The sequence below is a fragment of the Hippopotamus amphibius genome, chromosome 8, assembly GCF_030028045.1.
Source record: "Hippopotamus amphibius kiboko isolate mHipAmp2 chromosome 8, mHipAmp2.hap2, whole genome shotgun sequence".
NCBI lineage: Eukaryota > Metazoa > Chordata > Mammalia > Artiodactyla > Hippopotamidae > Hippopotamus > Hippopotamus amphibius.
Genome location: NC_080193.1, coordinates 120,229,419 through 120,251,542, shown reverse-complemented (window position 1 = coordinate 120,251,542; position 22,124 = coordinate 120,229,419). Strand labels below are relative to the sequence as shown.

At 36.1% G+C, this 22,124-nt stretch overlaps 2 protein-coding genes across 3 annotated transcripts in view; one reads left to right on the top strand and one right to left on the bottom strand.

Moving 5' to 3' along the window:
* The window catches only part of PPP1R1C (protein phosphatase 1 regulatory inhibitor subunit 1C), a 124,668-nt gene extending 124,532 nt beyond the window's left edge, over positions 1-136 (top strand). For both annotated transcript variants that reach the window (XM_057745789.1, XM_057745788.1), the window contains exon 5: positions 48-136. In XM_057745789.1, the coding sequence (XP_057601772.1) occupies positions 48-136 (89 nt within the window). The remainder of the gene's footprint in view (positions 1-47) is intronic.
* A 14,514-nt stretch (positions 137-14,650) lies between these two features.
* The window catches only part of PDE1A (phosphodiesterase 1A), a 340,367-nt gene continuing 332,893 nt past the window's right edge, over positions 14,651-22,124 (bottom strand). Inside the window, exons 14-15 of the mRNA XM_057746597.1 lie at positions 18,033-18,149; positions 14,651-16,547 (exon numbers count right to left, since the gene is read on the bottom strand). Of these exons, the coding sequence (XP_057602580.1) occupies positions 18,076-18,149 (74 nt within the window). The 3' untranslated portion in view covers positions 14,651-16,547; positions 18,033-18,075. The remainder of the gene's footprint in view (positions 16,548-18,032; positions 18,150-22,124) is intronic.

Genomic DNA, 22,124 nt, shown 5'->3' with positions numbered 1-22,124 from the left:
CAGTGAATCTGCCAGAAATAAATTGAGCATAATTTTTATAATTTCAGGGGTTAAGCATACGAAAGGCCAGAATGAATCAGCATTCCCTGAAGAAGAAGAAGGCGTGAACGAGAGAGAGGAGCAGTGGGACCATTAATTACGGGTCTGCAGCAAGAAGGCTTCTTGGGAATAACTGAACTATTAACTTTCCTGAATATCCCATGGAACGCCACTGCTTGACTTCCATCTCTGCTCTCCACACTCATACAGTAGTAACACACCTCCTGGGAAGCGCCCCTTGATGGAACTTTAGAACTACCTACAGATTGTTCCATATTACTTACAATTAAAAAATAAGCATTTATTTTACAGTGATTTTCTTTTTAACGATATAGAAATTTGCAAACATGTGAGTGTTCTAACTTCAATACTTCCCAGCTTAATCCCTGATGTCCTACTGATATGATTTGCCTTCTACGGTCAAATGTAAATAGCATCACTTTAAAAGCAAAAAATAAATATTAAATACATTTAGACATGAGTGTGTGTCTGGGTTTAACTTACAGAGGAATGTTTAATGAAACTTTTAAGTTAAGATCTGCATTTATCTTGTTTCTGTATTTAGAATGGTACATGGTATTTACTTCAAAATGATGAAGAAATGCCAGATTTCTTGATTCAAAAGATCAAAACGTATTATTAGTCTTTAGATAGTAAACATCCTTTTTCCTCCCACAACACGTTAATGGTTAAAGAACCACAGAATTCTCATTTTTTAAGCTGTGAGAGATGTATTTTCCATCACTTCCACTAGTTTTTAAGAAAGAAAAATCATAAATCTAAAATAAAATAAGCCAAATTTCCCCTGTCACTTATTTTTGGCTATTACTGGAAATATGGAGTATTTCCTATTGCATTTTAATGAATCGTTAGATTTTATAAATCTCCTATTATCATAAGAAATTTCATTAATTCATGCATTCATTAATTCAACAACTATTTTTTACAAGTTCATCTCTAGGAAGTCACTTTGCTGGGTGTTATATAAGTAAAGGAAAGATCATTTCTCCCCCACAGAACTGGCAGAGAAGATAAGCATCAGTAGAAAGCAAGGTTTTCTAAGACAATATGGAAAAATACTGTCTTGGAAAACAATATGTATTTACTGAATATGGCTTCTGATAATTCAAAGTTCTGGCATCCTGAACAATATGAATTATTTATTGCATTACAATGTAAAGTATCTGCACCACATAATTTAGTGGAGATGGAGGAATGCCCAATTTTGTTCCCACATTAATGATATTAGTGAAGTTCAGATGTTTCATGGATTAAAAAAATAAAGATGAAAAGATTTCTCAGAAGTCAGTAAAGAGGTAAATTAAGATAGGAAGAAAAAAATGAAATGTAAAATCCACTGTGGCATCTTAATATCAAGATTCAAAAAAGTAAGACTACTGTTTTTAACTTTGACTGTGAGTTTTATAACATAGAGATTAAAAGAAATGCATGAATCTATAAGCCAGTACAACAGAGATAACAATAATTTTCCTTAGTATATTTTCCCCAAGAAAATAAATGCAAAACTCATTGATAAGTAGTATCTCAAGTATATGAATACTTGTTCCGTCTCCTTCTTTTTTCCTTTCTTCCTTCCTTCTTTGCTTCTTTCCTTCCCCTCATCCTCCCTTCCTTCCTTTCTTTTCTCCCTCCCCCGCCCTGGCCTGTTTTGTTTTGTTTTGTTTTTGTTAAACCAGTTTCACCAAAAATTTCTTGAGTTTCTAGACCACCTGCTGTGACTGTTTATTTGCTTTTCTAAGTCTCTCCCTACTTAAAATCTGATTAAGGCACATATTTGTTTTAAGTGATTTTGAATTATCTGTGTTTGTAAAACATCCCAATACCCTTGAGATTATTTGAGATATCCTGAGGTGCTAAAAAACAAAATTGCCCTTCCCTTCCCATGAACAGACATTTTTAATAAATGTTTTTTCAAAGCAGTTCAGACAAACAAAAGAAACCAAAGCTTTTGCCGATTTTGTAACATTGTGGGGAAATAAAACCAGGACTTCTGGATTCTTCTATTCTGATCTCCATTCTTAAAAATGAAAAGAGATCAAAATTAAAAGAATAAGTTTTCCTTCAGAAATGTTGGTTTCTTTTATTCTGTTCTCCACTCTCAAAACACAGAGATCACAACTAAAAGCATACGTTTTCCTTTGGAAAAGTGTTGACTTTCTCAGAAATTTGAAGGAAGCCAGCTGAGATAATGGCTTTTCAGTTTCCTTTTCACACAATTACAGTTTACAATAAAATTTTTTCATGATGACAACTTAGCTCCAGTTTGGCTGAATGGGCAAAGAGAATTTCTGACCAAAACAAAACAAAGCAAAACAAAAGCTTCATCTTTTCCAGACAACATTTGTAATATATAATGCTTGGTAGATGGGCTTTGAGTCACTCTGACTTGGGTTCCAATCCAACCCCTACCAAATTTTTAGACTCGGTTTCTCCATTTGTAAAATGAGTATAATCATACCTACCCCTATTGCGTTATTGTGAAAATTAAATGAGGCAAGACCTATAAAATGCTTAGCCCAGCATAATGAGCATTTAATAACTGGTGCCAATTATTACTACTAGAATGAGAAAGAACTTGAGACTATCTATCCAAACCTTCTCCAGGACATGATCCTCTCCAACAGCACAGACAAGTGATTGATTGCTTCTCTTATTCTCAAATAGCTCCAGCTGAACCCCAAACCCAGCCAAGGAGCTCCAATTACTCTTTTGTGTGTTAAACTCTTTCTCCTATACTTTACCTCCTTTCCTATAGCACAGCTGTTCAGATACTGAAGAACACTCTGGTGTCATCTCTTAAGTGGTCTCCTCTCTGTGATAAAACATCACCAATTCTTCCCAATCTTTCCCCATCATCCTGCCACTCACTCTGGATCTTCTTCAATTGTGTGCACTGAATCTGAGAAAGATTAAGTCAGGTGGATAAGTCTGAGACAGGCTGGGACCTGGGACCCTTTCCTGCAGTGCTGCAATGCTTGCACCTGGACACACCTCTCCTCGAGCAACAAAACACAAAGAAACTGTAAGGGACTAAAAATAACTGCATGCATACACAGTTGGGACAAATTCTGGACAAAAGAAGCCAAAACCCCCCACTGCCACTTTTGAAGAGCCTGGAGTAAAAGCAGGGGGTCAGGAGCAAAGCAGCGTACTGTGCATGCCCCCTGCACACACCACCACCCTAGGGGTGGGCAAACCACTTAAGCCACCCCTCGGGCCCCACCCCTGGATACACCCCCAACCTCACCCCATGTAAGGAACAAGCTCACCCCCCCGCCCCCCAGGGAGCAAGCAAGCAAGGGAACCTGTTGTTTGTTCTTGCTCCCCTCTGCTGCAGCAGGGGCCCCTGTAAAGCCTTGACGGAATTTCTTGCCTGAATTTCTTGGCCTCTGATCAATTTCTATTGATTAAGGAGGCCAAGAATCCTGGGTGGCTACAAGTTGAGTATTTTTTTTTCATCCCCCTAAACATGAGAAACTGAAGCAGAGAGTGTAGAAGGGCAGAGCAGGATTCTAGGCCAGATATCTTTCTATTAAACAACAATTTTGTAACCCTAGAGTTGCGCAGGGTAAGTGTCTTTATAAAAATCGAAATTATCAGACTATTTTCTGTTCTTAAAAAAGTTTATACCATCAATTTAAAATTTTAATTCAATTATACCAATGCTTTCTGTATTGTGGAAACAGATGATTTTAGGTTAGGTATGGACAAATTATTTTTATTTTTATATTTTTATTTTATATTTATTTTTATATTTATATTTTATATTTACAAATACTATTATATATTAGAAAAGGTACATAATCACCAACCCCTAAGCTATTGTTGCTTAGGATGAGACAAGCTTAAAGTGTGAGTGTATTTTAAATCATCTTTTAAAAAAATGTTAAATAGCCATAATAGAAGTGGTACCTCAAAATCACAAAAGTGATACACAATTGAGTGAAGTTTTAGAAACACTGGGGTGGGGTATTGTCATCGCAAATAACTTAAGTGCAAGTATTGCAGAGTTTATTTGGTTGCAATATGGATTTATGAATTCTTAAATAAATCACTTATATTGCGTTTGTTTAAAAATTCTGTTTCTTACCCACATCTAAAAGCAAACAGTGTAAAGTGCAAACTGACAATAGAAAAGCTTGTCTAACTGCATTAAAGTGTCTATGCTTGCATGTGATTTTGCACGTTAGATTTCTCTGAAGGAGGATGGAGGAAGAAATGTCCTTAGTTTTCTAAGTCCTTGATTCCAAAACCAGTCTTCAAGACTCCAGCAGGTATATTAATCATTAGAAATGTCTATGTTACTGAAATGTGAAATCTGTTAAAGAAATTAAATTATTAGATTTCATAACATCATAACATTCTGAAGAACTAAATTTCAGAGGAAGAAGAGCTTTAGGAAAATGACAGAGGGCAATTTTGGTTTTGAATGACATTGTAAATAACTAAGGTGATAAACTTTGCAAACATCCCATATAATTCACACAGCAGTGGAGGTAAAAGTTTCTACTTTGCAATGTTGTGTGAATTAAATGAAATAAGCTACATGAATGCATAGGTGCCCGATTGTGTTTTGTTAAAGAGGCGACCACTCAACCATAGAACTTTCCTTGATGTTTATGTTGTGAGGCCCCCTCATTCTGTGGGTACAGACACTGGTGCAGCCACTTCTCTCACTGCATATAATATTTAGTTTATGCAGATAATAGAGACTTGGTCTATAGAGGGAAGATGAAATAAGAGTGGATTAGAGAGAAAAGTAGGCAAAGGAGGGAATTCAAAGAAGCCTGGAAATTTGAAGAAAACAACTGGAGAAAGTAGATTAAAATGATATTGGATTTATCTTCATTTTTCTTCACTCTACAAATATGACTTAGCAGTTTTTTCCCCTTTTTCTGAATTTTTGTAACAATGAGAATAATTTGAGGGAGTGAGCACAGTGAACCGCAGGAGTATATGGCACTACCGTGTAAGAATCCTAAAAATAACAGGATACTAGAGTATGTTCAGCAAATGATTCTTCATTATCATTTAGAACAAGCATTTGACAGCAAACAGTAGAAAACTCAGCAAACAAAGGCATAGAGGTTTGTTTATATCATGCAGTAAAATGTTCAGGACTGGAATTGTGTCTCTAGACACCAATGGGTATTCAGGTACTTTTCATTTTCCTGAACATCCTCAGAGCTGTAATTTTGTGGTCCTAAGAGAGATGCTGCTCCAAGCATCTGGTCTGTTGCAAGCAGGAAGAACAGTGGGAAGAGAAAGGGAAAGGCTCTAGGTACCTTGCCACTTTCCAACTAAATTAAGGTTCTCTTTGTAAGGTATGAAGTGATCTTGGGTATCCATTGAATGGCTAGCAGTGTCTGCTTCCCAAATGAACACAATTCAGAGATTTTCTTCTTCCCTGGAGCACCTAAAGGAAGCACAAGCTACTTATACATGTCAAAGAGTTGAAAACATTAATACTTACCAGAAATTCTTGCTGCTTAAAATGCATAAACTAGGTTAATATTTATGATAGACCTGTAGCTGGATAGAAAAAGTCCAATATCCTTAATTACTCCATACTATTTTTCATAGTATAGTTTGGTGTAGTTTATTAAAGTATACATTGGAAACAAGAAACCAATATTCTAGTTTATCATTCAATAAATATGTATAAATGCCTATGACATGCTAGACATTAAGTGTTGAGGACACAGGTGTTAACAAGATAGTTAAGGTCCTTAAATTCATGGATGTATATTCTAGTATATGTAAATTAATCAGTGAATTAGATCATTTCAGGCAGTGATAAATTCCTGGAAGGAAACAGAACGAGGTGATGTAGCAGGGGGTGGCATTTCCTCTTTGTCGTAACTGTGCAACATTGGGAAACTTCTTTAATTACTCTGGGACCCAGTTTCCTAATCAGTAAAACGTGGAGAATGATATTGGGGAGGGGTGACCAGATGATCATGTGAGGCTCCTTCTGACTCTAAGATCTTTGTTTCTCCCTCTGACTCTTTCAGGAGCTGCAGGCAAGCAACAAAGGAGAGAAGAAGAGATGGGAATAGACAGAAAGCAGCAGCATTAAGGGAAGATGGAATCAGGAGAGAAAAAGGGTGTCTTTGCATGCTTGTCTGACAGCCAACAGAACAAACCTGAGTTAGAAATACATATACACGTATGTATGCATGTCTAGTATGTATGTATGTAACAGCATTAGCATTGTAACCAATTGTTTTCTTTTACAACTTCTCCTTAAAAAATGATCTAAAAAAGTGCAGGTTTTGTTTTGTTTTGTTTTGTTTTAGATTTAAAAGGAAAATTTTCCAGGAAAAATTTCCTCCTACAAATCACCAATTGGATAATTTACTCTAGCTAAGCATACAAGTTTGTTACCATTAAGTAATGCATACCAGATTTTTCCCTTTACAGAGATTTACTGTGACATGGTATTAAATTCTCTGGACTGTTTCCACTGTGTTCTGAAGTAGTTAGTTATTTTCTTTTTCTCCTCCAGGTGCAAAATGGGTTGATAACAAACAGAAGCTGACTTGTCAGTGCTGTGTTCCTACTTGAGCTTGGAAAAATACCAACACAAAACAAATACCATCACCACCATCACCTCCAACTCCATCATCATGTGTTATTTTCTTTCTCCAGGATTGCTTTCTGAAGCACTTTAGATATTTTATACATAAATATTGACATGTTTTTCAGAAACTGTTCCTTCATTTTTTTTGCTAATCATTGATGCTACACTATTTGCCAAGTTCTTCCTTTTCATTTTAATTTATTTCTCTCTATAACCAGAAGTGAGATCTTGAATTTGAGAAAATTTTAAGTGATTCATTCTTAGTTTTTCTAGTTTTGGAATACAAGCTTTCTCTTATAATACGTAGGCTTTTAAATATATTTTCTTTCTTGCTTTTCAAATTCCATTGTATTTATTTATTCCTTTGTTTCTTTTTCAAATTCTATTGGTCTTTATTCAATTTAGTTCCACAAATACATATACATTGATAGTCTACTACATACCAACTACTGAATCAAATGTCAGAGGCTCACCGTGACCTTCCTATTGTCCTTCTCCATTGAAACAGGCTATAAAACCCTCCCGTGAAAAGCTTCTTCACTATACCTGGAGGAAAGGAGCATCCTTGTCTCTGAAGACAAAGGGTCTCTGAGAAGAATCCAAACCAACAGGCCTTGCTAGGTTCCCCCAGTTTTCTCTACTTACCTCACACTCCTTGACCTGTCATATTCCTCTGGGGCTGCCCATTCTTCATCAATTCTAGCACAAAAACATTCAGATCTGTTTCTTCGGACCTTCATTTCCTTATGAAGTTTCCTGTGTCATGTAAAACTTAAAATTAAATACATTTGTGTACTTATTTCCTATTAATCTGCCTTTGTCAGTTTAACTTTTAGACCCAACCAAGGACGCTGAGAGGGGTGAGAATAACTTTCCTCCGCTACAGTAGCAAAGGTATAACATGGCTTCATATGTACCAGAAGCAGCGGAACAATAAGAACTTTACAAAAATTACTTGCAAATGGTGGAACATCTCTTTAAGAATTATAGGAGAGTATCTTCTCTCTTCCATATTTTTTAGAGGCTAGCACTTGTCAAGGCATTGCAGTAAACGGCTGGTTTCCCATTACATTTCCCCTGCAGCGTAAAATCTGTGGATGTGTTTCTCCAGTCGTACTAATTACATTACCAGATGTTGCTCTCATCTTTCTTCGTTTGCCCTCATGGGACATAGACTTCGTATTTTGAAACTGTCACTTATTTATTATTTTTGTCCCGTGTTTTAAACATTATATGGATCCTTTATTTGCTTTTGAAAACACGCAACAGTCTAAAGATTAAAATTTGACGTGAAGGCCAATTATGACTAAGATAGAAATTATATTACTGATTACACTACTACTAACCATACCATACTAGTATAATTATTCGGGACTTCTGTATGATACTAAGCTTGAGCTATTCATTTCCATTGTCAGTGTAAAGTTTTCATAGGAAGTAGTTTACTGGAACTGGTTGACATCTAAATAATTTTTTATAATATGGGCAGAAAAGTATTAAAAATTAGGGATTATCATCATAAACAACCAAAAGCTGTAATGGTATAAAATAATTTAACACAACATTTTGAGAAAAATACAATGACCAAGATCAATAAATTTTTACTTAAATCGTAAATAAATTTGTATACTTTTTTCCTAATTAAACTATTAATTTCTAAAAATCTTTTTTTAATTGTTTAACATGGAGTCAAAATTTTTTTCTATTGTGGTATATGTGTATATGTATAGACACATGTATATATACACATATGTATGTAAAATATGTATATATGTATGAATATATATGTCACATATATAATGTAACCACACTGAAATAAAAGAAGGAAATCTTTTTAAAAGAGCAAGAAGAGATTTAACCTATTTGCTATTAAGCACAGAGAATTAAAACTTTTTAAGATAAATACTTCCCTAAGTTATCATACCCATATTATTTTCTACTAAGGGAAAGCTAGGTGGGAATGGAGGGAGACAGAACAAATTAGACCAAAGGAGGAAAGGGAGGCTATGCCCCGAGGGAAAGGTGAAGGGCTGTGGCGCAGTGGGAGGTGGAAAGAGAAAGGAGCCAGAAGGAGAGAGCTGGCCGAGGAAGAGGCAAGGCCAGCTGCTTCTCTCTCCAGTCCCTGGCCACACAACTTGCTCTTAATAAGTTCCTGCCCATGGCTGCCAAGTCATCTCCATCTGAATGTGTCTTTTGCACCATGGCTACTTCTAGCAGCCCTCTTGCCTCCAGTGGGTTGGAAGATTATGGTTTCAGTGTTGACCCATTTGGCTTCTAGATGGCATCTGACTTCTCGTGTTAGTGGATGCATCTGCTCCTCTCACACAGTTTCCATATTATCAAAGTTCGTCTCCGTTTTTTGGTGCCACCAAAGAAAGCCTTTTTTATTTTGCTAATGAGGACTCTGTGAAATCTTTGGCATTGCTGGGGTGTGTGCCTGCAGCTATTTTGTTTTATTTATTTATTTACTGAGAAACTGCTATTGTTGCTTCTAAGTGCACCTGGATTGTTTAATCATGTGTTTTATTTAACACGCCATCCCTGAAATCTAAAGGTTATTGTTATTTTATCTTTATGCTGATATTTTTCTTTTTAATATCTGCATTTAAAAAATTTCCCCCAAATTGAATGTCTACATGGTATATAATCAATAGAGTTATCTGTCTATGTGTATATATATATGTATCATATATATATATCACTCTGTATTTCAATATACCTATCTCTGCATATAATGTTGTCTTTCTAAAGCAAGGACGTAAATGCTGAAGTCAATGATATGATCTCTATTATAGAACAACTGGCCTACTCTTTACGTGGAACAACCTCCCCATCATGTGGACTTCTAGGATATTGCTACTGAAGTCAAAACCAAGCAATTATAAGCATGAATTAATTTTAAAGGAAGAAGGTGGAGCTCCTGGTAGATTTTTATTTTTATAGTTCATACTACTTCAGTTTTTTCAATGTGTCAGTGTTCTCAGCACCTTACATAGGCCATTTCATTTAATCATTCTAATAATCCTATAAAATAGGTATTCTTACTACCTCCATTTCATAGATGAGAAAATTGAGGCTTGTCCAAGATCACAGAATTGAACTAAGGGCCAAATTCAGTCCTTGGGTGAGATATTTCTTGCCTCAGGTCTTCCACATAAAATTCAACAAAAAATAACAGCATCTGGATAAATATAAGATAATAATATTAACTTATGTTAACTGAGAACCAACAACGTGTCAAGTACTGTCCAGACCCTTTAAATATTCTTCACATTAATTTGCCACTCTATGAGTCTTTGTGGCGAGAGGTTAGAAAATGTTAAGCTTAACAGCTACCAACTACCAAAGATGATTGAGGTCATTGTTGCTCCAAAGCTTGTTTGGTCTCCACTATTCATCATCAAAGCTATAGGAAATCACCCAGGAAATGTGAGCTTTTCTCCTTAGCAAACTTGGTAAGATTAGTTACAATTAATATATCTCTGCACCAGCAGACCCATCTTCCCAAGGGTAGATTAGAGACAGATGGGAAGACAATGTTTTTCTCATATAATTCAGGTTTGCTTTTAGCATGCTATTAAGAATTAATTAAGAATTAATGTACTCCCCATTTGTCTGCTCTGAGGAAAAAAACACAAATGACTTCTTGGAATTATGTAGATCTAAAGTGCTTGAAAAGTGAGTCTCATTTTGATTGAATTAACTAGAGATGTTATCTGAAAAGGATTAACCCAGTCATATATCAAACACAGGACAAACAAGAGGAAACTTCTCCTTCCTGCCTTCATTTATTTATTCATATTCATTTATTCAACAGATATTTACTGAATACCTACTATGTGTAAGGCTAAGTGATTCTTTAAAATCTGGTGGCAAACACAGGACATAGGAAGATGCAGGTTTCCAGCACAGAGGGATACAAGATATTTTCATCCAGAAAAGAGGGTCTAAGAATTCTGACCAGAGCGATGAGAAGAGGCTTTCTGAGAGAGCTGGCATGTGCTCAGGTCCTTTCAGAGAGAGGGGACAGTGACAGGGAAAGATGGAAAAGGGAGCAGCAAGATCCACGCAGAGGAGGCATCACGTGCAGAGGCACAGCAGAGACCCAGGAGCAGTGAGCGGTGGAGTGAAGGCTACGGCTAAAAAGACAGGCTGGGGTTAGACTGTGAGGGGCTTTGGATGTTATGCTAAAGGGTTTAAGCCTTACTCATATGTAGGCCAATGGTTCTCAAAGAGAGATCTCCTGTCCAATAGCTTCAGCATCACCTCAGGCTCTACCCCAGACTCAACAGATCGAAATCTCTGGGAGGTGGGGCTTAGCATCTGCAGTTTAACAGACCGTGCAGGTTATGCGGATGCCTGCTAAAGGCTGAGCACCAGTGCTGTAGCCAGCCCTGCTAAACTGCTCTGTGGGGCGTGAATGGGTGACGGGGTACTGGAAATAACCGTCTCCCCTGTCTTCAGGGTCACTGCATGAGCCCTGGGGAAGCTGGAGCTCCTAGGGATGACTGCTACTGGCACCAGCAACCTCGCTCTTTCATGCTAGGGTGCAAACTCCTTGATCTGAAAAAGAAGCAGGTGTCAGCCCATGGGTCAAATCTGCCAGGTGGCCTGTGTTGGTGTGACATTCCCACCCCCCAAGTTGAGAATGGCTTTTACTTTGTTTTTATGTTTGGCTTTACATTTTTAAAGGGTTGTAAAAAAAGAAAAGGAAGAGAAGAAAGAAGAAGAAAATGAAGAGGAAGAAGGAGGAGGAGGAAAAGGAGAGGGGAGAGTGTGATGGAATGTGGCCTGCAAAACCTAACATAGCTGCTTCCTGAGTCTTTGCAGAAAAGGTTTACTGACCCCTGGTGCAGACAGGGAGAAACTGTTTTGGAGAAGAGTAAGTCCAAAGAATGAATTAAGGAGATTTAGTATAATAACAGTACACAGAAAAGAAAATGTGGAAAGAGCTAGAAGCAGAGAAGCCAAATGTGGAACGCAAGTGAGATAGTAAAAATCTAAACCATGCAATGCTTTTTGAATAGAAAAAAGGAAACAAATCTTTAATGCTTATAAACAATGTAACTTAACTTTCAGTTGACCCAAGCGCTATGCCATAGCAAGGTTCTCAACAACTGGCGAAATCATAGACTGTGTCCAGTTCAGCAGTCTCTTGGCGTTTGGCTAGGTCTGGTTTTGAGGGAGTAGGACAGTATTGAGAGTGTGAACTCGAGATTTTGTCTAGTGTGGAGGAAAAAAATCTCATATCTAAATGCTTAGTGGGTGTTTCAGATTATCTCCATAATATTCAATTATTGAATGGAACAGTGATACATGTAGAAATCAACAAGTTGTCTTCTTAAAAGGCCAATTCCAATTTAAAAGTTTCGGATGGGGCCTGAGATTCTTCACCACTAAGAAGTTCCCAAGTAGGGACCACACTTTCAGTAGCAAAAAGTTCTAGTCTGAACACCAGTGGTTATTTGAAAAGCAATCTTTTAAGGTCGCATATTAAGCATGGGAAATAATTCCTCCATCCACAGAAATCAAAGGCACATTTTCTACTGTAATACATGAGTTAATTGGTTACCAAAGCACACCTGCCCTTGCTGTTGGTCACTGGAAATTCTGCCCTCTCGGAGTGGTAGTTTTTAGGGACAAATGCCTGGATAGAGAATAAAGAGTAGGGATGGAATAAAGGTTAGAAAAGGAAGGTGATGGATATAGTGGGTGGAGAAGACAGGACCAAGCCTCCCACAGTGGCCAGAGACAGTGGTTTGCGGAGTCACACTCAGACTTCAAATCCACGGTCCTCAACCTGGATAACAGCTATATGATCTTACACAAATTATTTACCTTCTTCTGCCATGGTTCCTCATCCACAAATGGGGATAAGAAATCCTCAAAGAGCAGTTATAAGGAGTAAAAGAGGTAAGAAATAATGTAATGCAGTAGTAATACTATGAGAACTAAATAATTGAAACTTTAATTATCAGAGATAAAAACATATCAACTTGAGATGCAAAGGAAGCTCTCCAACCATCACAGCTGGTAGGGAAATAATCTAGAAATTTGTTAATGTTACTAAAGTACAAATAGCCCCCAAAATAGCTTTAAATACACATGTTGGTCCATATATAGGATTTGTATCTTAAATATTTGGAACTCCCTTCAAAGAAATGACATGTATGTAATGTGGGACATCATTAGATTTTTTTTTTTTTTGACTCTAAAATGTATGTTTTCATTATTGTTTAAGGCTTGTACTAAATGGGGGATAAACTTTGTGATATTTAGAAAATCAATTAAACAGAGGACACAGGCTTAATGTAACTTTCAAAGGAAATATGTGTTTTATATCTACACTAAACAAAACTAAATTATTTTCAAAATTAGAATATGGTCTTTGAAAGTTTTTTGATATTAGGTGAAAATTTGTCATAGGATCACATTTAAAGTAAAAAATTCAGTTAAGTGTCATGTATCTGATGACTAGATACATTTTTACATTTTCATCCGGAATGCTTTAGCATCATAGAGACACAGCCTAAGAGGTGACACATATTGTACAATTACTCTTAATTCAGTTAATTAAAACTCTAGGTCTTCACCTTGACTTGACACTCTGCTTCTTTATTATTCTCTGCTGTTACCTTATTCACATTGTCCTTCTTCACAGAGCTGTCCTTTCCACTGTGCTTCTGTCCCATCCTACATAGATGCAGGAGAAAGAAAAAGACGTCTTTGGTGCCAGAGTGCCAGGACCAATTCCAGTCTGGAATCTGCTGCTTGAGACCCGCATGGCTTTAGACAAGGCTCTTTCTCTGAGACTTAGTTTCCTTACTCATACTGATACCCACTTTGCTGGATTATTGAGGATTAGAGATGATATTTGTTAAGTGTTTATCCGGAGCCTGTACATAGAAAACAGGCAATGAATATGAGATTTTGTTTATTATTTGTTATTGAAATGTCAACTCATGTGCCATTCATTCTAAGAAGTCCTGAAGATGGAGGCAGTTTTTACTTTAATACCCGGAGGTGCATTTTATTTGCACCTGGTTACTTTTATATGCAGCATTTTAGTTATTTAGTTCAGATAATGTATAGATTATCTCCTTTGTAAAATAGGAAATTTCTGGAGGAAAGATTCAGGTTTCCAGAATCCTATATGCACCATGCATCTAGCCAGGAGTATGCAAATAATAGGTGCAATAATAAATGTTCAATGAACATTTCCTTCATAGAGCAAAAATTACTTTCTGATTGAACTCATATCAATTTTTAAGATGGTGTACTTCTGATTTTCCCTGATTTTGCCAACTTTTCAATGTCCTACCAAATTGAATTACATCAGGCACCAAATGGTCACAATATTTTCCCTCAAGTATAATTTATTTAACAATCATATATAATAGGAAATACAGAGAATTATAGCAGAATAAAAACACAAGAATTGTAGCTTGTCGTGTTAAAAATTAAATAAAAGAGATACTGGTTAAATAAAAAGGCACACGAAATTGTTAGATATATGTTGAACAGCTGGGGATACAAATGCAAAGCAGGACATTTAAGGCTCAGCAGCCAAATTCATCCATTCCTCTTTTTAGGATGGATTCAACATTGATGTTGGCAGAAGGAATGGGCACTGGTACCCTCCACTCTGACTTCACACTAATTTACACAAGTTAGTGGCTGTCTCAGAGAGAGAGGGGAAGGAAGGAATAGGGAAGATACAAAGGAGAGCAGGAGGGAAGGGAGGGGAAGGAGCGAAAGAGGGAGTGAGGGGGGGAGATTAGGGGGAAAAAAAGTGCATCAACAACATGACAACTCTTCTGAAGAGATGGAGCGTGTTTTCTCCACTCTCCTGGAAGTTCTGTCACAGAGCTTTATAAGTTACATAACCTGGAAAATTAGGTTAAAGCCCATATACAGAAAATAAGGACTTCATATCTTCCTCTATTTTTTTAGTAATAAAGTCTACATATTTTAAAGTATTAATAGGAACAAAGTGGACATGTTTTCTACGACAATTAAGAAGCAGTGTTTCAATTTATTTCTCTGTGGAGAGATTTTATAGCTTTACTGAAAGACAACTGGCTCAAATAGGAACGATACTAATTAGACTTTCCAGACAGATTCTATTTTAAATGCAGAATATTTTCTAGCTTGTAAATAGCTACCTTAAAAAAGACATTAAAAGCAGTAGTTGCAGTTTCTCCATAAATAGAAATAGGAAATCCATTGTTAAAGGACAAAAAGTCACCATGATGTACATATCTATAAATTTTCCCCCAACACATCATTATACATCAATCTTTACTGCTTACATTTAAAATATCAATTGCATTATAACGTCTATGATACAATTTAATTATTTAGCTGTGTTCTACATATGCTTCAGGTGAAACAAAATCTAAGGACCTTATTCACAGAACATTTCAAAGCATCTTATACACAGTCTATGCACAAATATATCTTAAATTAGAATGATGCATACCTAATATGCATATAGAATATGGCTTACACATGAAAAGAGATCTAAGTTGTGAGTTATAAAATCCCACTACTTAGGCTTAAAAGCTTCTGATTGCATCCATTTCTAAAATATTGCTTAGCATCGTGGAACCTGGGAAAGAAGCAGGTGCAACAGAAAACTCATTAGGATGGACATACCCATCTTCACTTTATTCTTTAATTGATGGCTACTCTTAATTTTTTCCACCCAATTTCTACCTTTCACAAAGACAAATTCACTTAGTCTCACAATCACTGAAGAGTTTCTACCATGAAAATTTACAACACCTTCTTGTGCTTGACCTTTCTTGTCAGCTAATAACAAATAAAGGTAGTTCTTCAGTTTGGAGCAAAGGCAAGGTTCTGCACATGCTCAGGCAAAACATGACAAGGAAGCAGAGTCCCCAAGGGTCGCAATTTGTTTCTGTGTAGTAAAATTATTAACTCACGTCAGATAATATTATCTGTACAGAAAAGTGTGGGCTTCCATTTTCAGACATTTTTGAATACACACACACACGCACATACACACACACACTTCTTGTCTCTTATCCCTTGGCCTATGATATATTTTGTTACATCCTGATGGGATCAACACCCCAGAAGGCAAATTCTATTCTGAGTTCTAGTCTCCGTCTCCAACAACGGCTGGAGGTTCTCGTCATTTTGGATCATAGGTAATGTGTGACTTGCATTGTGATGACACCCATGTAAGTGATGCATTAGTGCTTTGAAATCACAGGGATGGATGCAGGCTGGTCCACTGCTTTCAGGGACAGGTTTCACTGTGTTTTCCCAGCTTGAGAGTTACAATGAAGAGTTCATCACGTCACAGAGCCAGGGCCGATGCTCCACTGTCACTGGACTTCAACCACAGCTTCTGGGCAGCCTCGCCTCTCACTTTGTTCCCCTGTCTTTAAAATAACAAGGACAATCTAAATGGCCTCAGAGCTGCAAAAAATTTTTTTTCTATAATTTTGTTTCTGCTTTCCTTTTACTAAACATCTTGAAAAATTTGTAGTTACAGCACTCTGTGTGAAACAAAGCAAGAAAGTAAAATTTAAAGATGCTTCATCTTCTGCACACATATTGCATAGTTGTCTATGCAACAACTGGGTTCAGAGTGATGAAAATTTAAAACTGTCCAACGTTTGTCTTAAAAATTTCTCTGGCTTGATTGAAGAAGGCCAAATTGTGGAGGAGGAACAATGGCAGAAGCCCCGGCCAAAATCTCTGATAGCAACTTTGAGTGTATTTATTTGGTTAGAATTAGTAGCTCAGAATTCATGTGTCTTCTCTGATATGAGTCCATAACATGGCCTGTTCCAAGTGTGTATTGAAAGAGGAGAATATAGGTTTGTGGAAAATTGAGGATTTAGGATACTTTAGTGCTGTCCTCGTTATCCTGAAATAAAATCCAAATGAAGATTGTGTTTTAGTCACATATAGGCATCAATTACTGTGTGGCAATTTCATGTTGGACTTTACATACCTTGTCAGAAATAAGGGATTTATCAGTCGATAATAGATATTCTTTTTATATCAGTTAGAATTCCTCTTCCTGTATCTTCTGTGTGTATGTGCATGTGTGTGTCTTTAAAGTTTGGATGGAAGGTATGGAGAAAGATTGCTGCAGCTAATCTGAGACAATATCTTTAAACTGTTTATTACAGAGCTGGCTTTTAAAGTTTCTATCAACTTCGTGGCTTGATTTCTATTCACAATTCATATGTAAAATAGTAATCACTGTCACTAACTCTGGAATTGTTGATAGGACTAAATGAGATAACACGTATAAGATGTTCACCACAGTGCCTGACACTGATAGCTAGTTATTATCAATTAAAGAGTCTTACAACTAACTCAAGAATACTGAGAAATGAATCATCTTAAAAGCTAATCACATTTTAACTCTGTCATATCTCACACAACATTTGAGGAACTAGTGATAATATCTCAAAGGCTCAGTATGGTACCTGAGCATTTTCTCTTGTCCCTACCATCAAGGGACAAGATAGCAGGACTCATTTTTATATTTTTTTAAGGAGACACTAAGACATCTCCACTATAAAAACACATTCCCTCCCTTCTAACTCCCTTCTAACTGCCTGCACCTTCTCTGTTGGCCCAAGACAGTGGTTCTCAACTTTAGTGTACAGGAGTAGAAACAGACAAGTATTCAAAATTCAAATTCCTAAGGCATCACTTTCAGAGTTGGGAATTTGGTAGATCAAAGGTGAGCCCTAGAAGCTGGGAATCATTGATGCAAATGTCCACGGATTTTAGCAAATATTGATGTTGTTTCATATGTACTTGCTTTGTTATTATCACCCAGTGTAAACATTCATATTTTCTACATCAAGTAGAAAAAGAAATTGGTATAAAACATTCATATTTCTTTTATGAAGTAGTAGAAGAAACCAAGATTAAACCTCCCCATAGGATATAGCTTATTATTTTTAAAGGACTAAAAGGTCTCAGTAAGTATAATTTTTATCGATGAATAAGTCAAGAATCCTTTGAAAAGGTAAATTTAAAAGGTACATATTTAAAGCTTACCTGTTAAGGTTTTGCTTCAGAAAATAGAAGTTTAAAAAAAAGGAATCTAGGGGACTTCCCTGGTGGTGCAGTGGTTAAGAATCCGCCTGCCAATGCAGGGGACATGGATTCAATCCCTGGGCCGGAAGATCCCACACGCCGCGAAGCAACAGGGAGCAACTAAAGCCCATGCACCACAACTACTGAAGCCCATGCACTTAGAGCCCATGCTCCACAACAAGAGAACCCACCGCAATAAGGAGGACATTTAAATAAGATAACTTTGTTTGTAATGATATTCTACAAACCATCAACCTCAGAAATAAATTTCTTATCCAAAAAATAAAATTACCTCTCATGTTTAAAATGACAGAAGCCTTTAAGGTGTTTCAAACCTATGAATGTGTCTCAGCATGTTTTTCTTCGGCATGTACTAGATCTTCTGTGTTCTTATGAAGATCAGGTTCACCTAAAAAAAAAAAAGCAAATAAATAATAAAGAAATAAAAACAAAATAGGCCTGAGGAAAAAACCTAATAAAGTCAGGAAACTGAAGCAATTAGAAAAATGTTGAAGACTGGATTTCACAATGGACCTGTGGCACATTTTTCCAAAGATACCAAACAATTTCTTTTCAGCCTGTGGATTTATAGAGCATAACAAGTCATCTTCTGGTGGTTATACAAATTTGTAAAGTTGCAATTTAATCTGGGAATACCGAAATGAAACAGATGAGACATGTTTAAACATCTATTAAATCAAACATAAAAATTATGCATGTTTTTCCCAAATATTTTTAATTGAAACAAATTCTTTTAAACAAACCCTCTAATGTTCAGTGTCTTTTATCACACATTGCTTAGTTGCTATGAATTTAAAACAAATGAATATAAGAGAATGTAATGTTTAGGATAAGACATCATCTGTCAAAACAAACTAATGGAATTTATAATCTCAGAATCACTCAGCTTCTATACAGACCTGGAAAAAAATTAGCATGGAAAATGTTTCAACATTTCTAGAGAGGTTGCAGAGAATCTATCAAAAAAAGAAACATAAAGCAAAGCATACAGATAAAAGAGTCACATAAGAAAGTTAAAAAATTAGCAGAAATTAATTTTTGCGTCAATTACTCAAAATACCTTGATATTTCAGAACATAGTCATATATGATAGAATGCTCTTTCCATCTGAAATTTGATTGAAACTATACTAACAATTAAACTTTGCACCAATTGACTTTGAGACAATTTCTCCAACATATATTGTAAGACTGTGTTGTCTCAGCTGCAATAGATTTTTACTGAATTTATAAAATTAGTGAGCACATAGAACTTAGGGGGTATTATCACAAAGCAAAATTATTTTGTCCCTTACTTTCTCTTTAAAGTATATTTAATGGGAGAAACTTATCCTGTCTTTCAGATAGTATATTCCCAATCATTCTTAAATAGTAAAAAATCATGTGATCACATTAAATTGCTAATATTTTAGGTCTGGTCACATATAATACACATCAATCTTAAAGATAAAAATTCTTCCCAACCTTGGGTTTGTTGCAGAGCCTAGAAACAGTGTTGATGTTGGGGTGGGGGGGGGCATAACTGATGTTTCTCTCATTTTTTGTTTTCCCTCCCTCAACTGGTTACCTTGGACTCCTGAGCTGGAGCAAGGGAGAGAGGAAAGCTAAGAGGAGCAGCAGTGTTCCTACTTGACTAATACCATTGTAGGATGGCTTTGCACTCAAGAGACCTGGCAGGTGTTTAAAGCTGACTCTGTTCTGTGAGCACATTCATGGACTCTCCAGGTACTTCTTGCCAAGGACCATGGCTGGAGACGTCTCAAAACCTCGGTATGGACATATGAAACTCTGGTTCCTTTACAATGCCCGTAGTATCTGGAAATTTGTTGGTACATCTCCAGCTTCTGTCTCCTGAGGTCCTATGATGCCTCCAAACATAGGGAGGCCACATTTGGTTCACATGAAATATTCATTAGGCCTTTCTTCTCATAAATTACTTGAGGAAAGGCTGAAACCTATACTGTTTCCTCTCCTTTGGCTTATCTGTCACCTTCTAACCTTTTAGACCTCTCACGTAAGAACTAGATTCCATTCCCAATATCCCCGCAATTTCAGACTTTTCAAGGGTGAAGCTATCTTCCTTTGATTTGAAGTGAAGAGGGAAGCATTTCTACACCTTTCCCAATAGTAGAGAACTTATTAAAGAAATCTTCCTCACTAATCCTATTCTAACCAACAGCAACCTGACCCTTTCAGTGGTTTGAGTTATGGGAAGGTTACAAGCATTCTATAATTGGCTTTTGAATCTTCTTTGAAATTTTTGCTTCACAAATCAATTTGTTTCTGATATTTATCATCTAGTCTTGGCCTAAACTTCCAATTTAATATCTTGTTACTTATGACTAGATTAGAACAGAACAAAATAGACTAGAACAGAACAGAGTGAAAAAAACAGATTGATTAAAATAAAGGAATAGAAGTAATTAACTAATTCTCTGGTTCTCAAAAATTTTGAGAATCTTTTACAATGGGCAAAGGACACTGAGGTTTATCAATAATCAAATGCTCTTATTTCTAGTGGATAAAGAACTCACCAGTAACAAAAGAGTGGAAGAGGAGCAAAATGGCAAATAGTTAAAATGCAGTAATTACAAAAAACAAACCCCCAAATGTTACATAGACTTTATCCAAGAGTAATTCCATACGTGCAATTAGAAAAGCAGCAATTTAAAACTGTGACCAACTCAATACAAGATTTTTGCAGCACTGGAAAAAAAAATGTGTTCCTTGAAACTGTAAAATTCCAGATGTTTTCAAGGGCACATATACAACACTGCCAGTCAATCACGGGGCAGCCAGAATGCTTAGGAAAGTATTGAATTAGAGTCCTCAGCAAATTCAAACCACATTACTTTTAGCTAATAAATCTTTAGTTGTAGAAGCTTTTACAACTAACTTGGATAATACTATTTAGAAGTAACCCTTAGACTTTCATAAAAGAGAAAGTCATAGCATTCTGATATATCATTCTGCCAGAAAAGAAAAAATGATTTGCATTTTTCAATTCATTACAGATCATCTTAGATAATCTTCGTGACCAAAGAGCGGTCTGTGTAAAAGAACTTCTTGAGAAGTATTCCTATAAACCAAGGTTCCAAGCATTTTTGAATCAGAGTTCTTTCTTTCAGTTTGGTGAAACCTATGACTGCCTCAAAATAAGATTCATAAATAAGTGAAATGAAATACATAGGATTACAAAGGACTTAATTTATATTAAAATATAATTATCAACATCTTTAAGTAATCCTTAAGATGTGACACAGTAATGTATGTGCTCTTTTTATTAATGCATTAAATAACAAGGTCTAGCTGCAGGTCTATTATTTATGTAATTTTGAAATAATAGTAATATCAAATGATACTTCAAGGTATCTCCATAAATTTAAATATGCTATGAAAGTATCTATGATTTCTGTTGGAGACAAACACAAATATTACAAATGTTACTTTGTGTATTGTTGCCTACAAATGAAGGAAATCCTAAATTTTAGTTAAAGGTTATTAAAAATCACTCTCCAAGTGTACAGAGTCTATCTATATAATGAATTAAAATCTTTGATCTAGTCTAACTTCATTTTATGGGTAAGAAACAGGCCCATAATAATCAAGTGATTTCCTTCAGATAGATAACCTGAAGTAAAAATGACTGGCTTTTAAGTCACTGTTATTTCAACAAGACCCATAAAGTGACTTTGGAATTTCATTTTACTGAAGAGATTTGCAAGTTCACGTACATAGGCAGCTACACCTTAGGAATGAATACAATGGGTTTGTTCAAAGCAAGTGCATAGAAGCTTGTTTGACAGCCAGGAAAAAGGTAGTGAAAGTAAGAAAACTTGGATAATTCTGTTTATTTCAAAGAGCTTTTAGCTGTTCATCTGAATGTTAAAATTTGAAAAAAAAGTAATTTATAAAATGATGGAAATATGGGTCTTGCTTTATAAACACAGCCTAAAATCAGCAGGGTGCAGGGAGGGGATAGTTGTCATAGGAGGGACAGATCTATCAACATAAACAGAAATCCTCTAAATTTAGCTAAGCTAAACTCTTAGCCTGCAATTTGAGCTCATTATTATTATATTAGAATCATAGTAAGTTAACTTTGTAGATGATACAAATAATACTTGCAGGGAATAAGATAAGGCACACTATCAGCTGGGTATTGGAGACTCCAGTTGTCCAGTTACAGTCTTGTTGAACTATTATTTAAAAAATAATCTGCCTTAGAGGACTGGGGCAGGGAGAGTGGGGGGGACTCGAGGGGGTAGAGTCAAGGAAGGGAGGGAATATGGGGATATGGGTATAAAAACGTGATTGAACTTGGTGTACCCCCCAAAAAAATAAAAAAATAAAAAAAAAAGCTA